The sequence below is a fragment of the Acinonyx jubatus genome, chromosome C1 (assembly GCF_027475565.1).
Source record: "Acinonyx jubatus isolate Ajub_Pintada_27869175 chromosome C1, VMU_Ajub_asm_v1.0, whole genome shotgun sequence".
In the NCBI taxonomy this organism is placed as follows: Eukaryota; Metazoa; Chordata; class Mammalia; order Carnivora; family Felidae; genus Acinonyx; species Acinonyx jubatus.
The window spans coordinates 48147267-48170705 of NC_069381.1; the positions used below are offsets into that span (position 1 = coordinate 48147267).

A 23439-nucleotide genomic window follows, 5' to 3' on the forward strand; every position below is an offset into this window, starting at 1 on the left:
TTTTAAATAGAATCACCCTGGTTAACCTATGTAAGCATGAAGACATTTTTAATCAAACTCCGATTAAAGCTTTCATGTTTAAAAAATATCATATGCTTGTATCTATAAAACTCTAATATATGTTTTTGTTGTCATTTTTATGAGGCCAGAGTTCTTATGTCTTTCACATTGGCATAAATTTTCTTTCATTACTAATGTGAAATAATTCATTGAATCTTATTTTTTTTTTCCATTAGGCTAGTAATTTAAAGAAGGTACTTCAAGGAATTATGAGTTATTACAATGAGGTATGAAAAACATCTGATTTGTTTAAATACCAAATGATATATGATAATTATATTGACACTAAAAGAAACTTGGATTTTAGTTTATAACATTTTACTGAAATGTAATTCATAATTAGAATATATTGTTTTTTGCCATGTTCAGAACACTCAAATTTTGTGAACATGAATAGGCTTAAACTAATATATTGGTTTGTAAAATAATGTTCCTTCTATATTGATACTCCTGAAATTGGTTATTTTCTACAACTGAATTACTTTCATTTCTGTGTGACTTGATTTTAAAAAATGCAAAGTCTGTACAAATAGATTTTATAATTAAGTTGAAGTATTTCCTATGTAAGTATTATTTTGACATTTCTTTTCAGTGCAAGCAGCAGCAAAGGTATACTGTGAAATTATGCTTTTGTGCAAGTGAAATAGAAAATAAGCAAAATGGAAGTAGTATTAAAGTCACTTTAGATAGTACATTATTCAAGTAGGTTTTTTGTTTTTTTCTTATTCAATACCATAACAAGTTTTCTAATAGAGTTATTTGATATAAGAAAGTTTATTGCTTATGTTTGCAATCTTTTGGTTTGGTTTTGCCATTAAAATATTTGGTTTCTATTTTTACTCTTTTAAATTTTTTAATGTTTTCTTTATTTTTGAGAAAGAGAGAGTGTGAGCAGGGGAGGGGCAGAGAGAGAGGAAGAATCTCAAGCCGGCTATGCACTGTCAGCTCAGAGCCCAACGTAGGGCTTGAACTCACAAAACTATGAGATCACTGCCTAAGCTGAAATTAAGAGTTAGGTGCTTAACTGACTGAGCCATCCAGGCGCCCTGGTTTCTGTTTTTTAAAGTTGTCACATATTTACACTTGTAATTTTTTCCAAATAATTTTAAAAACTGAAAAATTTCAATTTACTAATGCCTAAAACTCATTTTGGAACTTTTAATGTCAAGAAAATTTTTTAAAATGCTAAAAAAAGATAAGGCAAGATTAATCCATTGGATTTGTTAGATTTGCTGTTCTTTTGTAAGTGTGATGATTTATATTATGGTTTCTGTTATTCAATCATGCGTCAAAATATTATGCATATCTTTTAGCTTACGTAAATCTATTTTTGGAAAGGTGTAACTTTTGTCATAATAGATCAGGCTAGGGGTTTCTTAATCCCTCTGGCAGTGGGATCAAAGGATATTGATGTAAAACCATTTTAGTTGCTGTTGGTTCGTCACTCAAAATTTTGGGATGCTGGTTGAACTTTGCTTACTGGTTGTAGTAAATAATTATGGATATATCAGTTTGTTGATTTATCTCATGATCCTGTTTATAATTTATTTTCCTTGTGATAATTACATGTAATAAATTCTTTGTAATCTACATAAATGAGTGATCTAATTTATTGTCTCACTACCGCAGTTTTTGGGGCAGCAGATTTCTGAAGAACTCATCCCTGATTTGAACCAAATAACTGAATGTTCAGATTCTGTGGAGCTAGGGAGGTTGCTCCAGCTTATTTTAGGGTGCGCCGTCAATTGTGAAAAGAAGCAAGGTAAGTGAATTTCAATCAATTCAAAGTCAATCTGGGAATATTTACTTTCTAGGAACAACCTACATTGTTATAGAAAGTAGCCTAAAAATTCACCGTTGCATCTTGCACAAATCACCTGGAAATGTAACCTAGGAGATCTTAATTCTATCCCTATTCTGCCATTAATAAGTTACAAATCTTAGTTGTACCTGGATTCGGAGATTTATATTCAGTGGCTAAATTAAATGTATTTTAGTTTAATTAATTTAATTTGTAATATTCAGTGCTAGGACTTAGTGGATATTTAGTAAAAATTGTACTTGTTCATCTGCTACATTTTCTGATAGAAGATAGAATCTTAGGCTGATTCAGATTTTTATAAATAAATATGCAGATACTAAGTTATAACCCAAGCTTCCTCAGATGATATTCTGCTCTTTTCAGAAGAATGCCTGTCCAGCGTATCCTCCACTTAAGCAATCTGATGACACAAATGGAATTGTTATATTGGTATATCCAAAAACAGTGACTCATATCCTAGTGAATACAAAAAGATCATTTTTGGTTGCATGTAGTGAATGAAATAATGAATGGAACACACCAAAATTTACTTCCTTCAGAGTCTTGCATCAGTCTGGGTGGTGAGATTTTTGTTGCTGATGTTTTTTGCAGGAGTCATCCAAACTTGGTCTCAGTACATCACCTTTATGAGAGAATGTTGGGTGCTTAAGTTTGTAAAAAACTGTAAGCCAGGATTTTAGAAGACAAGTTCAACATTATCTAGTGAAGTAATAATATGAGGCAGGTTAAATTCAATAAGAACAAACTCAGGAAGGAGAAAGATAAAATATATGAAATTAATTGCTTTGTTTTTTTAAGTTTATTTATTTATTCTGAGAGAGCTGGAGAGAGCATGAGCGGGGAAGGGACAGAGAAAGAGGGAGAGAGAATCCCCAGCGGGCTCTGTACTGTCAGCACAGAGCCTGATATGGATCTCAAACTCATGAACCATGAGATCATGACCTGAACTGAAGTCGGATGCTCTACCGACTTAACCACCCAAGCGCCCCAGAAATTAATTGCTTCTCAATAAAAAAGGACAGCGACTGGGTATCAGAAAATCTTGGTATTAGTTCATCTCTATCATCAACTAGCTATTTTTTTTCTAGGGCAAGTGAGTATTTCTCCACAGGCTTTTATTTTTCAGAGATAGTGTCAAAGATCTATGCATTGGGGTTTTTCACACAAATAAGGAGAATTTGGTCATCAAAAGTTATTAACCCTTTCATACATTTTAATTACAAATTGACAAATAGCAATTAACTTATAAATCTAGCAATTTTCTGTTATTGTGATCCTTTTTATTTTTTATTTGATTAATGCTTTGTTTCTCTTTCAGCTACTGGTTATTTATAACATCTGTTTGCTTAATTTTAGCACATTTGTCAGTTTTTTTATTGAAGTGTAATTGACATTCAATTTTATATTAGTTTCTGGTGTACAGCATATTGATTTGACACTTCTGTACATTACTCAGTGCTCACCATGGTTAGTGTAGTCACCATCTGTCTCCAATGTTATTACGGTGTTATTTACTATATTCCCTAGGCTGTACTTACACTACTGTGACTAATTTATTTTATAACTTTAAGTTTGCACCTCTTAATTCCCTGTATCTGTTTCACCCATTCTCCCGCTCACCCCTTCTCTAACAACCATATAAGTGAAATCATATGGTATTTGTCTTTATCTGACTGACTCCTTTCACTTACCATCATACTTTTTAGGCCCATCCATTTGTTGAGAACGCCAGCTCTCATTCTTTGGCTGTGGCTGAGTAATATTCTGTCCTGTGTATGTAGACTTCTTCTTCTTTATTCATTCATCTATTGACAGATATTTGGGTTGCTTCCATATCTTGGCTATTGTAAATAATGCTGCAATCAACATAGGGGTGCATGTATCTTTTCAAATTAGTGTTTACATTTTCTTTGGTTAAACACCTTGTGGTGGAATTACTGGGTTGTATAGTAGTTCTGTTATCTATGTTTTTGAGGAACCTCCGTACTGTCTTCCACAGTAGTTGCACCATTATATATTCCTACCAACAGCACATGAGGGTTCCTTTTCCTCCACATCCTCGCCAACACTTGTTATTTCTTGTGTTTTTTATTATAGCCATTCTGACTGGTATGAGGTGATATCTTATTGTGGTTTTGATTTGCATTTCCCTGATTGTTAGTGATGTTGAGCATCTTTTCATGTACCTGTTGGTCAGTTGTATTTATTCTCTGGAAAAATGTTGGGGTCCTCTCATTCTTAAATCAGGTTGTTTGTATTTTTGGTCTTGAGCTGTAGAAGTTCATCATGTATTTTGTATATTAACCCCTTATTAGATAGATAATTTACAGTTATCTTCTATTCAGTGGACTGTCTTGCCTCAGGAGACATATCCATAAATATGTTGCTAAGGCTGATGTTCAGGAGATTACTGCCTGTGTTTTCTGTTAGGAGTTTTACGGCTTAGGTCTCACAGGTTTCCCAGCACCATTTTTTTCTATTGTTTATTCTTTTTTTTTCTTAATTTTTATTCATTTTTGAGAGTGAAAAAGAGAGAGGGAGAGAGAGAGAGAGAGAAAGGGAGAGAGAGAGAGAGCAGGAGGGGCAGAGAGGAAGACACAGAATCCAAAGCAGGCTTCTGGCTCTGAGCTGTCAGCACAGAGCCCGATGCGGGGCTCAAACCCACAAACCACAGGATCACGATCTGATCTGAAGTCAGATGCTTAACCAACTGAGCCTCCCAGGCACCCCTCCATTGTATATTCTTGACTTCTTTGTCATTGATTAATTGACCGGGTAGGTGTGGGTATATTTCTGGGCTCTGTATCCTATTGCATTAATATATGTGTCTCTTGTGCCAGTACCAGACTATTCCAATTACCACAGCTTTGTAGTGTATCTCCAAACCTGGGATTGTGATACCTCCAGCTTTGTTGTTCTTTCTCAAGATTGCTTTGGCTATTCAAGTTTTTTTGTGGTTCCATACAGGTTTTAAGATTATTTATTCTAGTTCTTTGAAAAATGCTTTTGGCATTTCGATAGGGATTGCAATGAACCTGTAGATGTTTGGGTAGTATGGACATTTAACAATATTAATTCTTTCAGTCGTTGAGCATGGTACATCTTTCCATTTGTGTCATCTTCAATTTCTTTCAGATTTCAGAGTACTGGTCTTTCACTCTATTGGTTAAATTTATTCCTAGGTATTTTATTTTGGCATAGTTGTAAATGGGATTGTTTTCTTAGTATGTTTCTGCCACTTCATTGTTAGTATGTAGAAACACACCATATTTCTTTATATTGATTTTGTATCCTCCATCTTCACCTCATTTATTAATTGTAGTAGATTTTTGGTGGGGTCTTTAGTGTTCTCTATACACAGTAGTTTGTCATCTGTAAATAGTGATGATTTAACTTCCTCCTTACCAGTTTGGGTGCCTTTTACTTCCTTACTTTTCTGCGGTTGTCGCAGCTAGGACTTCCAGTAGTACTGTGCTGAATAAAAGTGGTGAGAGTGGCCAGCCTTACCTTGATACTGATCTTAGAGGAAAAGTTCTCAGTGTTTCATCATTGAGTATGATGTTACCTGTGAGATTTTTTTATATGACCTTTATTATGTTGAGATATGTTCCCTCCAAAACTACTTCGTTGAGGGTTTTTATCGTAAATGGATATTGTACTTTGTCATATGCTTTAATGCATCTTTTGATGTGATCACATGGTTTTTATTAGTCCTGTTGTTGATGTGATGTATCACATTGATTTGTGAATATTGAACCACCCTGGCCTTCCTGGAATAAATCTCACTTAATTGTGGTGAATGATCCTTAAAGTGTTATTGAATGTGTTTTGCTAATATTTTGTTGAGGATTTTGGCATCTGTGCTTGTCAGAGTTATTGGCCTGTAGTTATCTTTTTTAGTGGAGTCTTGATCTGCTTTTGGTATCAGGGTAGTGTTGGCCTCATGGGATCAATTTGGAAGTTTTCCTTCCTCTTGTATTTTTTGGAATAGTTTGAGAAGAATAGGTATTGACTCTTCTTTAAATGTTTGGTAGAATTTACTGTGAAGCCAGCTGGTCCTGGACATTTGTTTATTGGGAGGTTTTTTGTTTTTGTTTTTTAATTACTGATTCAGTTTCATTACTAGTAATAAGTCTGTTTAAATGTTCTTTTTATTCCTGATTCCATTTTGGAAAATCATATGTTTCTAGGAATTTACCCATTTCTTCTAGGTTGTGTAATTTGTTGGTATACAATTTTTCAAAATATTCTGTTGTAATTCTTTGTATTTCTGTGGCATCAGTTACTATTTCTTCTCTTTCATTTTTTATTTTATTTATTTGACTTTTTTTTTTTGACTCTTGATGAGACTGGTTAAAGGTTTATCAATTTCATCTTTTCAAATAACCAGTTCTTGGTTTCATTTCATTTCTATTGTTTTTTAGTCTCTTTCCTTAATTTTACTCTAATCGTTATTATTTCCTTTCTTCTATTAACTTTAAGCCTTCTTCTTCCTTTTCTGGTTTCATTAGGTGTAAGATTAGGTTGTTTGGGATTTTTCTTGTTTCTTGAGATAGTCTGGTTTGCTATAAACTTCCCTCTTAAAACAGCTTTTGCTGCATCCCAAAGATTTTGGATTCTTGTGTTTTCATTTCCATTTGTCTCCAGGTATTTCCTCTGATTTCTCTGTAACCCATTGGTTGTTTAGTAGCATGTTGTTTAGCCTTCTTGTATGTGTGGGGTTTTTTTCCAGTTTTTGTTTTTAATTTGATTTCTAGTTTCATACCATTGTAGTTGGAAATGATGCTTATTATTATTTCCATCTTCTTGAATTTATTGAGCTCTGTTTTGTATCAACATGTGATCTTTCCTGAAGAATGTTTCATGCACACTTGAAAAGAATGTGTATTATGCTGTTTTGGGATGGGATGTTTTGTATATATCTGTTCAGTCCATCTGATTAAATGTGTCATTCAAAGTCACTGTTACCTGGTTGATTTTCTGTCTGAATGGTCTATCCAATGATATAAGTGAGATGCTAAGTCCTCTACTATTGTATTTCTGTCAGTTTCTCCCTTTATGACTGTTAATATTTGCTTTATGCATTTAGGTGTCTCTTTGTTGGGTACATAGATATTTACAATTGTTATATCCTCTTGTTGGAATGATCCCTTTATTATTATGCAATGCCCTTCTTTGTCCCTTTGCCGCAGTCTTTGTTTTAAAGTCTATTTTATCTGATATAACTATTGCTATCCTGGCTTTTTTTCCCCCCCTTATTCCATTTTCATGGAATATTGTTTTCCATCTCTTCACTTTCAGTCTATTTGTGTCTGTAGATCTGAAATGAGTGTCTTGTAGGCTCATATAGATTTAGCATATAGATTAGTTTTTTCTTTTTTTTTAATGTTTATTTGTTTTTGAGACAGAAAGAGCGTGAATGGGGCAGAGAGAGAGGGAGACACAGAATCTGAAGCAGGCTTCAGGCTCCAAGCTGTCAGCACAGAACCCGATGTGGGACTTGAACCCACAAACCGTGAGATCATGACCCAAGCTGAAGTTGGATGTCCAACAAATTGAGCCACCCAGGCGCCCCTAGATGGGTCTTGTTTTCTTTTTTCTTTTTTAATTTTTTTTAAATGTTTATTTATTTTTGAGAGAGATACAGAGACAGAGCATGAGAAGCGGAGGGGCAGAGAGAAAAGGAGTCACAGAATCTGAAGCAGGCTCCAGGCTCTGAGCTCTCAGCACAGAGCTCAACGCGGGGCTCGAACTCACAGACTGTGAGATCATGACCTAAGCTGAAGTCGGATGCTTAACCGACTGAGCCACCCAGGCGCCCTGGGTCTTGTTTTCTTATCCATTATGTCACTCTATGTCTTTTGATTAGAGCATTTAGTCCATTGACATTTAAAATAATTATCGATAAGAGTATACTTATTACCCTTTTGTTAATAGTTTTCTGATTTTTTTTTTTTTATAGTTCTTTGTTCCTTTCTTCTTCTCTTGCTCTCTTGTGGTTTGATGTCTTTCTTTAGAGTTATGCTTGGATTCCTTTCTCTCTATGTTTTGTGTATCTATTACAGGTTTTTGATTTGTGGTTGCCACTGAGTTGATGTATAATATCCTGTGTGTTTGACAATTTATATTATGTTGATATTTATATTAAGTCACTTAAGTTTGAACACATTTTGAAAGCACTAAATATTTACTTCCTTCTTCACATTACATATATAATGTAATAGTTTACATCCTTTTATTTTTTTTGTATCCTTTGGCTAATTTTTGTAGATATAAATGATTTTACTGCTTTTGTGTTTCATCTCCATACTGGCTTTATAAGTAATTAATCTGCCCTTAAAATACATTTGCTTTTACCTGTGAAACATTTTCCCTTCATAATATTCTTACATCTGGTTATATCTTTTGTTTCCCACTTAAAGAATTCCTTTTAAAATTTCTTGTTAGGCTGAGTTAATGATGGATGAACGTGTTTAACTTTTGTTTGTCTCAGAGACCGTTTATCTTTCCTTCACTTCTCAGTGATAACTTTGTTGTGTAGCGTATTCTTGTTTGTAAGGTTTTTTCCATTCAGCTCTTTGAATATATCATGCTACTTCCTTCTGGTCTACAAAGTTTCTGCTGAAAATTCAACTGATAGCCTTATGGAATTGTCCTTATATATAACATTTTTATTTTCTCTTGCTGCTTTTAAAATTCTCTATCGTTATTTCATTTTAATTATATTTATCTTGGTGTAATCCTCCTTGTATTCATCCTGTTGGACACTCTGTGTGCTGTCTGGACCTGGATACTTGTTTCCCCAAATTAGGCAAGTTTCCAGCTGTTATTTCTTCAAATAATTTTCTGCCTTCCTTCTATCTTCTCCTTGTGGGACCCCCTAATAATATGAATGTTATGTGTGGTAATGTTGTAGAGTTCCCTTAACCTGTTCTTCTTTTTTTTTTCTTACTTTTTTCTTTTTGCTGTTCAGCTTGGGTGCTTTCTATCACTCTGTCTTCCAGATCGCTGATTTGTTCTTTTGCATCATCAGATCTGCTGTTGATTCCCTCTAGTGCATTTTTCATTTCAGTTATTGAATTTTTCAGCCCTGACTGGTTCTTTTTTTTATATTTTCCATCTCATGAAGTTTTCACAGAGTTCATGCACTCTTTTCTCAAGTCCAGGGAGTGTCTTTGATTGTTAGTTTGAATTCTTTATCAGGCATGTTGCTTACCTCTGTTTCATTTAGCTCTTTAACCATGATTTTGTCTTGTTCGTTCATTTGGGGTATATACTTCTGTCTCCTGATTTTGTCTAACTCTCTGTGTTTATTTCTGTGTATATTAGGTAGGCCAGCTACTTCTTCTGGTCTTGAAGATAGTGGCCTGGTATGGAAAAGTGTCTTACAGCACAGTCCCTCCTGGTCATCAGAACTAGGTGCTCCAGGAGTATCCCCTACATGGGCTGCCTGTGCCCTACACTTGTGGCTGGGCCATCATAACCTTCAGCCCAGCTAGCTGCAGTCACCTGCTTTACCTGCTGTGGATGCACTGGGCAGGATTTGCTCCCAGTGCTATTGAGAGGCCAGGCTGAGGCTGCCATGGGCCGGTTGGTGGGTGGGGCTAGTGGTCAGCCTAGCCACTATACCACAGTTAGCCTCTATACCACAGCTGTAAGTCTCACTGAAGAGCAGGGCTTACTCCCTGTGCAGCCAACTAAGAGGCCTGGCTGCAGGAATTGCAGCTGTGCTCATGTTTGGGATTATTTACTCACCTCCTCAGCATTGGAGAACTATGGAGTGGGACAGGCCTGGCCAGTGCTACCTGTCAGGTGTGGCCGAGCTGGAGCTAATTTGCAGGGTTGCCTGCCAAAGCAGGCAGGTTGGGTGGGGCATGTCTGCAGGGTAGCACTGGGGCAGAACTTGTGGCATCAGTGAGCTAGAAGGAGAGTGTTAGAACTGGCTCCCAGAAGCATCTCCTTAGTGGGGGAGGGAAGAAAAGTGGCACTAGCCAGCATTTTACCCTGGGAGGAATCTGCAGATCCTGCCCTTCATGCACATACTCTGAGATTAGTCACTGAATTTCCTTCATGTATACCCCAGGTGCTTTTCAAACTGCTGCTTCTGTGCTGTGTCTAGGGCTGAGTTATTTAGTGTGCTGGCTCTTTAGGGGGGTGGGGGAGGATGGGACTCTGTTTCCTATTGCCTTCAGTAGGAAACTCTCTTGGCGTTGCTGATTTTTAAAGCTCCCAGTGTTAAGTCAGATATTATAGGGACTCATCAGACACAGGGTTGCCCAGTGTGGGGTCTGATCTCGCTTCTCCATCCTTGTATTGCCTATCCTGTTTGTGGTTGGTCCCACTGGGGATTTGGTTCCCAACCATGTCTTTGCCGCCCCCCCTACCCTTTATATGTGGCCTTCTCTCTGAGACTAGCTAAGGAAGGTCTGTTTCACTAGTCTTTAGGTCATTTTCAGAGTTAGTTTTGCGTAGATGTAGCTGTTGCCTTGGTGTGTCTCTGGGACAAGTTTAGCATCCTCTTACTCTGCCATCTTTTCCACATTTGTCAGTTTTAATAGTCTTTTTCAAAAAAGTAACTTTGGGCTTTCACTGTATTTTGTCTGCACTATTTAATATCTGTTCTTTTATCTCATTTCATCGCTTTTCCTGTGAATTAATCAGTTCTTCCTATTCTAAGTTATAATTGACATTTTCAGGTGTAATTTTCCCGTGTTATGATTTTGTTACCTTCCATGAATTTTAATATTATTTTCATAATTTAGTTCCAAGCATTAGTAGAATTTTTGTCCCCAGAATTTTGAAAGGAAATTCAATTTCAGCATACGTAAATAAAAGTTTAGCAAGTGGTAAATATAAAGAAATAGTTTCACTGTCTTGTTAAACACATCAGTGTTACCTAATTGGATTTAATTTTGGAGATATGTGTGCTCTCAGATTTTAGGAGTGAGCAAATAAATGAAAAAAAAAAAAAACGTGCAGTAATTTAATTGAAACCTAAAATACACCCAGCATGTAAAACAGCTTCCACACCTTTATACTTTCCAATGAGAATTGTTTCGAAATGATTCCAAGGTATTGCAGTAGTCTCAGTCTTGAAAGAATGAACTTGTTTGGTTAATAGTACCATATTTATCTTGGTGGGAAAAGAGATAATTTTTTTGAAGGTTTCAGCAGACTTGAAACTCTCCGTTACCCAGAAAATCCACTTAAAGGAAATCCTTGCATTTCCTATGCTTTCTCTACTTAACTCTTCCCCTTCCCCTCCCACTCCCCACCTAGTGGTCAGGTGCATATCAGAATCTGTCAGAATCTTTGTCCAGTTCTTGACTTCACAAATAAAAGAAAGATTTAGAGAACTTTCGGGAGTGTTCCAGGACAATCATTTAAGCAATAAAAATATTTGAAAATAATGTTTTTTTGGAAATTTGGAATTATATGGAAATTGTTTTAGCTGGAGAACATGCCATCAAAGTTGATTATGTAAATATATGAAACACCTTTTCTTATGGTTCTTCATTTCATATTGGGACAGACTTAACTTATTGCATGTGTGTTTGTGGTAAGGCATAAGGATCTCCTTCAGATAAGACTTGATGAATATTGAGTATGTGTTTATAGGAGGCTGTAGAAGTCCCTTCTTTGAAAGCCTTCCTGAAATGAACTACATAGGTGGTAAGATTTAATTCTCTTGGCTGAAGATTTAACATTCATTTAATATGTATGAATTCATCCCATAATACTGAACATCTAAGAAGAGGGAAGAAATTGTCATAATTGTTTTAAGATTAATCATAATTTCTTCTTTTTCTTCTTACAAGAAAAGTAGAGGTTTTCTTCTTTAGGAAAAATAAAACATTTAAAATTTGGGCATTTTAATTCTGCTTATATAATTTTGGTGGACTTATTTCTTGTGGAAAAATATACTTGCATAAAGAAGTATGTGTGGTAAATGACCTTTATACTATTAATTGAATGGCTAAAGTAACATGGGAAAGAGTAGATTCTTTTTATCATATGTCTTTTTTTTTAAATCACAGAACATATTCAAAATATAATGACATTGGAAGAGTCTGTCCAACATGTGGTCATGACTGCTATTCAAGAGGTAAGTTTTTATTATTTCACCTATGTATGAAAATCCTAAACCTAATGACACCAAAATTATCACGTAAATCTTATGGATGTATATTTTTCTACTTGTATAAACTTGCCCTTTGCAGCAGGTTTATTTACCTTAAATTAGTGTGCCTTCCTTTCTTTTCTTTCTCCAAAATATCTTAAAAAGACTTCAAGCCCAATTTTAGTACTTCTGTATTTTAAAAGATAAGTTAATATTGTCAGGTTCCCTTTTTTTTTTTAACGTTTATTTATTTTTGAGAAAGAGAGAGACGGAGCACAGCAGGGGAGGGGCAGAGAGAGACAGAGACACAGAATCCAAAGCAGGCTCCAGGCCCCCAGCTGTCAGCACAGGGCCTGATGTGGGGCTTCGACTCACAGACCATGAGATCATGACCTGAGCCGAAGTCAGACACTTAATGACTGAGCCACCCAGGTGCCCCTGTCAGATTCCCTTAAATAACTTCACCTAAGCAGGATAACCTCTGACCAGATAGGAATCTTTATTTTTTCTTTTTTTTCTGCCAATTAGAGTAGTCTTTCTTGAAATTTTAAAGCATGTGTGTAAACATATCTTACATTCATTTTCAGAATGGAGAAACTGTGAGCAAATATGGTGATAGGTTTGGGAGTCAGGTAGCCTGGGTTCAAGCGAATCTAGATGTGTAGGTTGAACCAGAACGGTTCAGAATTCACGTGGTACATGTTGATTCTTAACATCAGACTGAAGTGCAGTGTAGAGGATGTCCAACGGGAGGTAGAATGAGGAATTAGTGAGTACAAGCAGTTTGACAGGGGCATGATTTGGAAGGAGGCATCTCACAGGATGTTAGCAGTGTGTGCTCTGAGTTTGCGTTGTTGACTTGAATTTAAAGCATCATAGTACAGGGGTGCCTGGGAGGCTCAGTCAGTTAAGCATCTAACTTCGGCTAATGTTGTGATCTCACGGTTTGTGGGTTCGAGCCCTGCATTGGGCTCTGTATTGACAGTTCAGAGCCTGGAGCCTGCTTTGGATTCTGTGTGTCCCTCTCTCTCTGCATCTCCCCTACTATCTCTCTCTCTCTCTCTCTCTCTCACAAATTGAATAAATATTAAAATAAAAACGAAAAGAAAAAAAAAAGCATCACAGTACATATATCTGTGTTTCATATGCAAAAAGGTTATTTTTATAAGATTTTTTTTTCCATATAATTGTAACTCCTACTTTTAAAATGACTTCTCAAATTAGGAATTTTGCTATATCACTCATTTAAAGGCTGTATTTTAAAAGTGTTAATTTTATGGGAGAATCTTTTTTTATTATTATTTGATGTGTTCAGTGTTATTCAGTAGTTCATCTTTTAGAACTTAGATTACAATTTTTCAGCATACAAGTATTTTAAATTTATCTGTGCATTTCAAGTACACTTTATTCCTGATGTCCCCACTGATGTAATAGTTGAAATGTTGTGTTATTTAGCTTAAGTCTCTAATAAAGTTTTTATTTAAATAATATTCTAAGGATCATCAAGGGAAACTAAATATAAAGCATTTTACTGCCCTTTTAAGTAAACTTATTTTTACTTCATAACTTAGTCTCTTTATTGTACTTAACATTGCTACTTTAATTTCCTAGTTGATGAGTAAAGAAATAGTGAGCTGTCCCACAAATGATGCTGTCGGAGAATTAGAGCAACAGGTAAGTATCTTAGTATGTGGGGAGAGTATTGAAAACAGTCATGCAGTTCCTTAGCCAATTACTGTCATAAGGCTTACATAGGCGAACATATGCAAGAATATTCTCCTCCATGAAATGTAGCTTGTTTATCCTATAATATCTCAATTGAATATTATTATGAATTCCTTCATGAATGCAAGCAGTGTTGGTTTCCAAAAGTTTTTATGATCATCTTCAGAGATGAGTGACATTGAACTTTCCTTCCAAAACTTCTGATATATATGTGGCTCATGCTAGATGATTGCACAGTTAAGTAGCAGACAGTTGAAAAAATTCTGCTAAGTTGTCATTTATCTAATATGATAATTTTTGTCATGTTGCTGTCCTCTCTCCTGATTGTGAAGAAACAGCTCCATGACCCTGCGCTCAAGTCCCCTTTCCCCAGTTCTAGGTTCTCTTGCATGCTGGTTCACACAGGGGAGGGCACTCTCCTGGGCTGTGGGGAGGGGCACAGGGACAGGCCGTTGCATCTAGTGCTTTTCCTGCTCTACTTTGGAACACCTGTTTTTCATGAGTGTCACCAGGCATCTCACCAAGTATTCCAAACTAAAATTTTCCTAAGAAATTTCTATTTGAATTTAAACACTGTGTTTTTTCTAAATTTTGTGTAATGAAATTAAACAACATCCTCTAATATTCTGCTGTTTGAACATTTCATAAGGAGTGATGCGTGAAAGGGGAAAAGGTTAGCGCTCCCTGTCACAGGCTGGAAGAGGCCCTCCGGCCTGGCAGCACACAGCTCAGTTAAGGCCTTGTCACCCCCTTCAGGGCATCTAACCATCGTTTTGTTGTTGAATCACTGTATGATGTATGTCACTAATATAACATTCTATGTTAGTGATACTTCAGGTTTTTTTTAAAAAATGCACATTGAACCAGAAAACAAATTTTTTTTCCATGAAGATTTACCTAAAATTTTATTTCTGTGGGACCTTTGCTTTAAATATTAATGAGACGGTGTAAATATTCACACAGAAACAGCAAACTGAGACTTATTTGTTAATAGATAAAATTTTCTAATGTTTTTGTTTAAATTCCAGTTCGTTGACATACAGTGTAACATTAGTTTCGGGTGTACAATTTAGTGATTCAATTCCATGCCACACTCGGTGCTCACCACAAGTGCTCTCCTTAATCCCCACCACCTGTTTCCCCCATCCCCCCACCCACCTCCCCACTGATAACCATCAGTGTGTTCTCTGTAGTTAGCTTATAAAACTCAGCACCCAAAAAACAAATAATCCATTTTAAAAATGGGTAGAAGACATGAATAGGTATTTTTCCAAAGAGGACGTGCAGATGGCCAACAGACACATGAAAGGGTGCTCAACATTCCTGATCATCAGGGAAACTCAGACTAAAACAATAATGAGTGCCCTTCTTTACTGCAGCATCCATGCAGCTGTGCTCTGTTAGAGAAAAGCACAGCCATTTATTTGAATTGAGGTCACTATAGATGCATGATTTCCATCTGCAGTTAGGTCTTCCTCATTGTTTTATACTAATCAGCACCTTCTCCCATGACCAAACACCTTTTTCACACAACTGTCCATTTGCGTCTGGTCACCCTCTTAAAATCTTCCCCCTCACTCCGACTAGTAGTCGCTTATTTATTGACTGTCCACTACATCCCAGAGACCCTGTGCCGACTGCTTTTCCTATGCTGTCTAATTTGCATAGTAACCCTAGAAAGGTTCAAATGGAGACTTAAAGAGAGTAGACTTGTTGATGAATTTGAATGTCCGTGTCTATGTGTACATACACATATTTTTCAACTTGTGTCAGAACACATCTTTCTAAGAATCAGAATGTTTTCTGTTTCAGCTTAAAAGGGCCTTGGAAGAACTTCAAGAAGCACTAGCGGAAAAGGAAGAACTGAGGCAAAGGTGCCAAGAACTGGATATGCAGGTGCAGAAGAGAACCCATCCGAGGGAAACTTCCTCTTTAAGTTTACGGAGGTTTTATTGTAAATAATTCATTGGCACAGTGGCTTGGAGGAGGGGTTCCATTCCAGGGAGGGAAATTTTAAAGTGTTTGTTATAGGCTTGAACATTCAAGCATGAACTTCCTAGTTACTTTTCTCTTTGAGTTGAAAATTGGTGATTATTTCTTTGAGAAAATCATTTTAATTGTGGAATTTCAAGTATTTAGATGAGCCCTTGGTTTCTTTTGTAAAAAGGAGAAATTCAAGTATCTACTGCATAGAGCGAATATTTAAATGAGGTCATTTATGGAAGTATTTAGAAGTGCTTTTCTCCCCTTCCCAGTTAAATGCAGGTACCAAGTTTGTTTTGCTAACATGTACATGTATCTGAATCCATGTGTATATAATTCTTATATTCACATGTATGTACATGTTAGCAAAATAAACTCGGCATGAGAGACAATAGTTAACGTTTAATAGGGTAGATAGGTGGGTAGATAGCCCAGCTATATTCAGATGGTTGTATCCTCTCAAACAAATTACTTAATTTCTTTATAGTTCAGTTTTCTCTCTTGAGAAGTGTTGTGATAATAGTGTGTATCTCCCAGAGTGTTTTTATGAGGATTAAATGAGTTACTATGCATTGAGCACTTAGAGTAGTACCTGACGCACATAAGCACTATGTGTATTTGCGCGTATTGTTGTTATTGTTATATGAAAAGTGCAAACGCACAAGTTATGCAGTAAGTCTTAAAAAATTATGCAAAAGGGTAAGTGTACTGGCATAATGTGCTAAATGTAAATTGCACGTTTTTGTTCAAATAATGAGTTACATAAATAATTTACTCTCTGAAAAGTAAGAAGACAAGGAACAAGGGTTGTGAGAGCATCATCCTGGCTTGATGAGATAAAGATCTAGACTGACAGGGCTGGGTAATATTTCTAATCCGTAAAGGCTTGCACATAAGGAAAAGAGAAGGGACTAGGTCACAGTGACTCAGCTACTTAGGACAGTGACAGCACTGCAGTTCTGGTCTTTTAATGTCATTCTTTAAAAAATCAGTCCCTCTGTGTTTGAAAAGAGTTAATGTTTATATTTGAACAAAGCCAGTACCTCAAAATTAGGGGGCTTTCTATATGTTCTTCTTTCATGTTTCTTGGCCACAGTTATGTCACACGTTACAACAATTGCATACACACATACAAAGCATCTGAGATGAGTTATTGCCAAATAGGATCTTATTCACCTGCCAGAATACCTGATATAAAGAACAGAGGATTGAATCATTCAGGCCTTAGCAGTCTTATGTAGGATCTCTGTACATTTTCTAGAAATTCTTATTTGATAAAGAACACAAAATTCTATGTTAGAGGATGTGTTTGTTATACACAGTGAAGAGCATGTGATCACCTGATTTTAGCAGTAAAGTACAGACAACTCAAGTTTTAGCATTTTGATTCTAGTATTAAAATAGAATCAACCCTCAGATTAGCTGCACACAGGAAATGAATGATTATATAAGAGAACAAAAAGTAATTAATTAACAACATAGAATCCACATAGGTTCACATGACATATATCCCAATTTTATAAGGGACTTTTGTTTTCATTTTTTTTTAATGTTTATTCATCTTTGACAGAGACAGAGCCAGAACACGAGCAGGGGTGGGGCAGAGAGAGAGGGGGGTGTAGAATCCGAAGCAGGCTCCAGGCTCTGAGCTGTCAGCACAGAGCCCTACGTGGGGCTCGAACCCACGGACTGTGAGATCATGACCTGAGCTGAAGTCGGACGCTCAACCGACTGAGCCACCCAGGCGCCCCATAAGGGAATTTGTTTTTGAGAAATCTTTACTTTTAATCATATGTTACTTGAGAGTTGTTTTCGAATTGGGGCAGAGGGGATTGTTTTAATACCTGACCAAACGTAGCAAAAAAAGAAAAATAAGCTGCACAGAAATGCACCAAGGACAGGTAAACAAGAAAAAGGACGTAACTTGTGGAGTCAAAAAACCGACAGTCAAGGAAAGAAGCAGGCGTGTGATGTTAGCAGAAGTGCTGCATAGCGAGCATCTGTTCTCCTTTCCTCATCCCTGACCCACGCAGGGGGATCCACGGGAATCTCGATACTTCTCCCTGCGGTCTACACAGTCAGGAGAGTCACCCTTTGATTCTTTTGTTTTCTTCCACTGGACTGGGGAGGAGCAGCTAAGACACTACGGGCCTGACTCCTGATAGGCAGTCTGTAGAGCTACACACTGCACTGGGGAGAGGGCTGATGTCCAAAGGATTTCCTCCCTGGGAGTGGGAGACACTGCTCAGCACTCTGGTGGAAGGTATTTAAACCTCAGAAGTGAGAGTGTAGCCCAGGTGTCGTAAAGACTGCGCCTTGCCTCAGCTTGCCCCCTCCTTCCCTGACCATTCCCAAGGCTGTGGAATGGTGTGGAGGGAGAACAGCCTCCACCATAATGAGAGAGGAAGGCACACTGGATCTTCAGTAGAGTGGAGACGTGTTGAGGAGTCTTCAGCCCACACTGGAACATCTGGTGTATCCTGACTGCCAACAAAGCACAAGTTAGATGGAAAGAATAGAAGCGTGACATCCGTGCAAACAGTGCAGACTAAAGTGCACGTAAAAGACTTCAGCCGAGCTTAGAAAAATAATGTTTGCTTCATGTTGTGGAACAGCTTCCTCAGAACACATCAGTAAAATAGATGGGGCGTGAAGACAACAAAGTGAGGTTTAAAAGAAAATTGCAGATGCACAGAAACTCATCACCGAATAATGGGAAACACTAGGCTTTATCCTAGGTAAGCCATTGAACTTCATGAATAGGAGAAGAACGAGTCCTTGGTTGTTCAGGTAGAAGAGGCAAATCACCCACAAAGACCAGACCATCAGGCTTCCCGACAACTTCAGTACCAGAATTTGGAAGAGCAGGATCTACCAAGTGCTTAGGGAGGCGGCATCGTGGCCAGATGAAGAGCTCAGGTGCGGACTCACGAGCTGTTCTTGAAAAAACTGCTTGTTGACGGAGTCTAGCTAGCAAACGTGTTTTAATCGAAATAAAGAATGCAAGAGTGGAGATTCTGTGGGGAAGGATCTGGTGAAGCTTGAATCCTTTCAAATACAGAACTGTGTTGGTTCTGTGCAAATTATGGTCATAAATTCTGATTCAGTAAATCAGGAGACAGGTCTGATTATGTGTACTTAAAAAAAAAAGAAAGAAGAACTCCACGTGATATTTGGATGTGAAGTTTTGAGGAACTCCGTTCCAATCAGGGTATTATGGGACCTTCAGGCAAGTTGTGACGTTTGCCACTGGCTCTTATTCTGCCCTTCCAGCCACCATTCGTGACCCCCGGCAGCAGTCGGATGCAGTCCTTCACTTGCGGTAATAATGCCGTAGCAGTGGTCAGCCATTTTTGCCTGGGGTACATTAGAGAAGACATGCTCCTGTCCACTATTGTACAAGATATGTTTATATCTGAGGCAGTGATTTTCAAACTTTAATGTGATGACTTTTTATTATTATTTTTTTTTAAGTGGGCTTCGTGCCCAGTGCAGAGCCCAATGTGGGGCTTGAACTCATGACCCTGAGATCAAGACCTCAGCTGAGATCACGAGTTGGATGTTTAACCAACTGAGCCATCCAGGCAACCCATATGTTTGTTTAAATAAGCAAATAGGACACAAGTGTTACGTTAAATCTGGGTAATGTAACAAAATGGCTTTTTTTTTTTTTAGCTGTTTGAATTTTTCTGTCTCATTTTTAAGTAATTCGACACAGCAACAAAGGAGAGAGAAACAAAGAAATAGAGAAGAAAAATAAAAACAGAGAAGGATAAAGGCAGGTACATAATGAACCTATGGAACTTGTTAAAGGAGATGTGTAGAACCACCACTGGACATTCTGTGTCATAGATGGGAGGGAGGGTGTGCAAGGAATTTGCATGTTTACTACCTTCTCCTTCACGTCTGTGGTTAAAGGTAGCTCTGGAGCCACATTGCAAAACATGGATAGGACCCAGGTTGGTTACACACCAGGTGTTGAAAACTGAATTTGCCCTTATCTACCTTATTTACGTGGTTCTTACACAGGTTGGAAGACTGAGGGTATTGTTTCTCTTTTGTGGATCTTTTTGTGACACCCTCTTCCCTCCAGCTAGAATGAGATTTTCTTTTCTTTGTGTCCCATCTCCTACCCTATGGTATGTTTCCACCAAAGCACTTTGAACATTTCCTGTTGTGTAATTATTTACATTTTTACCATAAGGATGCTAAGGGTACAAACTCTCCTCCTTTTTCATATCTCAGTCATTTAGGGTTGTACATGGCAGGTAATAGTCACTAAACTGCTTGCTTGGCAAGGATAGATACATGCGTTGAATTTAGGGAGAAAAATTGCTTTCTCCCGTAGTCTTCCTGGGAAGACTTTTCTGAGCCTTTGTGTTGGTCATTGCCCATTGGTCATTGTGTTGGTCATTGTGTTGGTCAAAGGCAAGTATTTGTGACTTGCCTATATGGTGTTGAAGGCACTCACTTGTTTTTAATTTCCTATTAGTAGCTCACTGTGTCGGTGTACAGCCTCCTTCACATAACTGGGTTGAATTAATTACATCTATTGAAAAAACAATCGCAAACCTATGTAGTAATATGTTCAAAATCATAATGGGTCAACTTTTTTTCAAAGGAAGCTTAATATAATCATATGTAAACTTCTGGTCTTACATATGACCAGGTTACAGCCTTTTTAAAAGGTTTTAAAAGATGTTTTTAAATGGAAAAGAAAAAGAACTGAAGCAAATCATGTTTGTTGCATTAGTATGTAAGTAAAGTGAAAATGTATCAGGTACTGATAGTGATGTGATTCTAAATTTTTAGCCATTTTAAATTATAAGCAAACAGTCTCAATGTGCAAATGGATTTAGTTCAGCTTTTTGTTACTGATTCATTAACCAAATAATGTGCTTGTCTCTGAAGACATGATATGTAACTGATAATTGTCTGCTGTGAACCTAAAATAACTTTGTGCATGTGTGTGTATTTTAGCTTATTAGGTAACAGCATCCTAATAGTAAATTTATAACTAAAAGAGGAACAAATTAATTTTTCAAAGCTTATCAGTACATCAGATTTTAAAGACTTAGAAAAATTTTTTTACCGAAACTAGGGCAAGCATAACATTTTGAAGATATTCTCCTTGTATGTTTTAACTCAGTTTTCTCTGTAGTAATCAAATTACTTTGATTTCTTTTGTTTGACTCAAACATCCTAGACCCCAAATTCCAGCTTTGGAAGGATCCTTAGAAATTATGTTGTCTGATTGACCAAGCTAATTTAATGGCTTGGTCACATAGCAGTGTGGGGCTCTGGACTCTTAAGTTTTTTTGCTATTGATGCTTATATTTGTGTATTTGTTTTTTTAGGTGACTGCACTTCAAGATGAAAAGAACTCATTAGTTTCTGAGAATGAGATGATGAATGAAAAACTTGACCAGTTGGATGGATCTTTTGATGATCCAAATACAATGGTTGCAAAAAAGTATTTTCATGCACAGTTACAACTAGAACAATTACAGGAAGAAAACTTCAGGTAGCATTTTTAGTAAAAACCATTCCATGGATTTCTGTTAAACCAGGAGTTAAGAAGTCCTATCAGTGATGAATTATTAAGCATTTTATAGTGTGCTATAGCATGCTATAACTTTATAGTATGCTTAGAACACTGAAAGTAGAAGCTCTGAAAATATCAAATGGTGTAAATAGTTCCTGCCTTCATGGGGCTTGCAATCTAGTTAGGCAAGTGGGATATGTGTATAAAAAGAAAACAGTTCAAAATAACTTGTGATTAGGGCCAAATAAAGGCCATAGGCAAGTCCAATAGGAGTTTAAGGGAATGACTGCTGAGATCTGGGGGGAATGGGGTGTTTCTTACATAGGAGAGGGAACCTGATAATAAATGGAAAAAATGGAAATCTTAACCTAAAGAGGTGCTTTCTATTTAAATTTTTGTATTTTTCTTTGAAAAAAAAGGTGGTGTACATCTTTATTTTTTATTTATTTTTTTAAAATGTTTTTTAATGTTTATTTATTTCTGAGACAGAGAGCATGAGTGGGGGAGGGGCAGAGAGAGAGGGAGACAGAATCTGAAGCAGGCTCCAGGCTCCGAGCTGTCAGCACAGAGCCCAACACGGGGCTTGAACTCACAAACCGTGAGATCGTGACCTCAAGCCGAAGTTGGTCGCTCAACCTACTAAGCCACCCAGGCGCCTCACATCTTACCTTTAATAAACACTGTCTCTTGTGTGCTAGTAGCCTAGCCTTGGACTATATAAGGCCTTGAGAAGAGGCACTCTAATTGTACTGTATGTATTTTTTGTTACTTTTTTAAAATATAATTTCAAACAAACACAGTAACACTTGCAAGAATAGCACAAAAAACTCCTTTATATCTATTGCTCAGATTCTGCAGCAGTTTAGCGGTGTTTTCCATTTGTTTTAGCCGTCTCTCTACATATTCTTACAGATGCATATGTTTTTTCCTGAACCACTTGAGAGTACACTGGAGACATGCACTTTTATCCCTGTATACTTTGACATACATTTCCTAAAACAAGAATACTTTCTTATAAACCACAGTGTAGTGATTAAAATTAGGGAATTTGCCATTGATACATATTACCATCTAATCCACAGATTGTATTCAAATTCCAGTAGTTGTTTCATTGTCCTGTAGAGCTATTTTTTTTTCCCGTTTCAGAATCCAATCCAGGATCATGCATTGCATTTAGTACTATTCTTACTCAATGGACTACACATCCATTACTGTCATCAGTTATTTGATGCTGGAATTATCCCAGATTTGACCACTGGGAATCCTTTCAATTGGCCCCTGTGTCCTTTCCAACCTGTCGCTATCCTTTGAGCACGTTCTTACTTTCCTGCACAACAAAATATTCTAGACTCATTCTCCTTCTTTCCAGGCTCTGCAGTCAGCCATTTCTCCAAGGATTTTTAATTCCTTCTAGTGGAGCATGTTATTTAGAAACAAAGACCTGTGCTCCAAATGAGTGTTTTGGTCGTTGCTTCTAGGGCACTTTGGAGTACAGAGCTAGGAAATACACTAGCACAGGTTCCTACGACCGATGTTCACACTTGCCTGTGTCCACACGCTGGAATATACACGTCTGCATTTATTCTATTTCTCAGTATGAACAGTGAGTTCATATTGACATCTTTCCTTTTAGTCCCCTGTCTTCGGGGTTCATTCTGATCTGCATTGCCATATTGTCAACTCCTCCAGTGGTGAGAAACCTGGCTCCCATTTTCCTGAACATATATTCTCATATACTTAATCCTAAAACACATAGAAAGCAATTTAAGAATTGCAGTCTTACCTTTTTAATACAAAATATTATTAGACTTCAGTATGTTTATGGTTCTTTTACAAGGTAACATTTACATGTTGTGAAATGAAGAAATACTGCGTCCAATTTAATGTGCTAACAAAGGCATACATTTGTGTTATCACACTTTTATCAATATATAGTTCATTTCAATCACTGAAAAAAGTTCTTTTATGCTTCTTCCCAGTCAACCCCTACCTCCCAGAGGCTAATTACTCTTCTGAGTATTTTTCAGCATTGATTAGTTTTCTCTAATCTAGAGCATCATATAAATTGAATAATGCAGCATGAACTTCTTGGTGATTGGCTTCTTTTGCTCAGCATTTTTGTGAGCTTCATTTATGTTTTGAATGTATCTGTAATTCATTATTTTTTATTGCTAAGTAGTATTC

At 37.0% G+C, this 23439-nt stretch overlaps 1 protein-coding gene and 1 non-coding gene across 5 annotated transcripts in view; both read left to right on the forward strand.

Moving 5' to 3' along the window:
• The window catches only part of HOOK1 (hook microtubule tethering protein 1), a 72022-nt gene that overhangs the window by 19386 nt on the left and 29197 nt on the right, over positions 1–23439 (forward strand). For all 4 annotated transcript variants that reach the window (XR_008294917.1, XM_053214145.1, XM_053214146.1 and 1 more), the window contains exons 4-9: positions 237–287; positions 1690–1822; positions 11920–11987; positions 13614–13676; positions 15540–15623; positions 21068–21234. Coding sequence is in view for 3 of the 4 variants with exons in the window: in XM_053214145.1 (XP_053070120.1) it covers positions 237–287; positions 1690–1822; positions 11920–11987; positions 13614–13676; positions 15540–15623; positions 21068–21234 (566 nt within the window). In the remaining variant the exon portion in view is untranslated. The remainder of the gene's footprint in view (positions 1–236; positions 288–1689; positions 1823–11919; positions 11988–13613; positions 13677–15539; positions 15624–21067; positions 21235–23439) is intronic.
• Positions 14379–14504, forward strand: LOC113599697 (U6atac minor spliceosomal RNA). The gene has a single exon (XR_003420610.1). It is a non-coding gene; the product is annotated as a U6atac minor spliceosomal RNA (small nuclear RNA).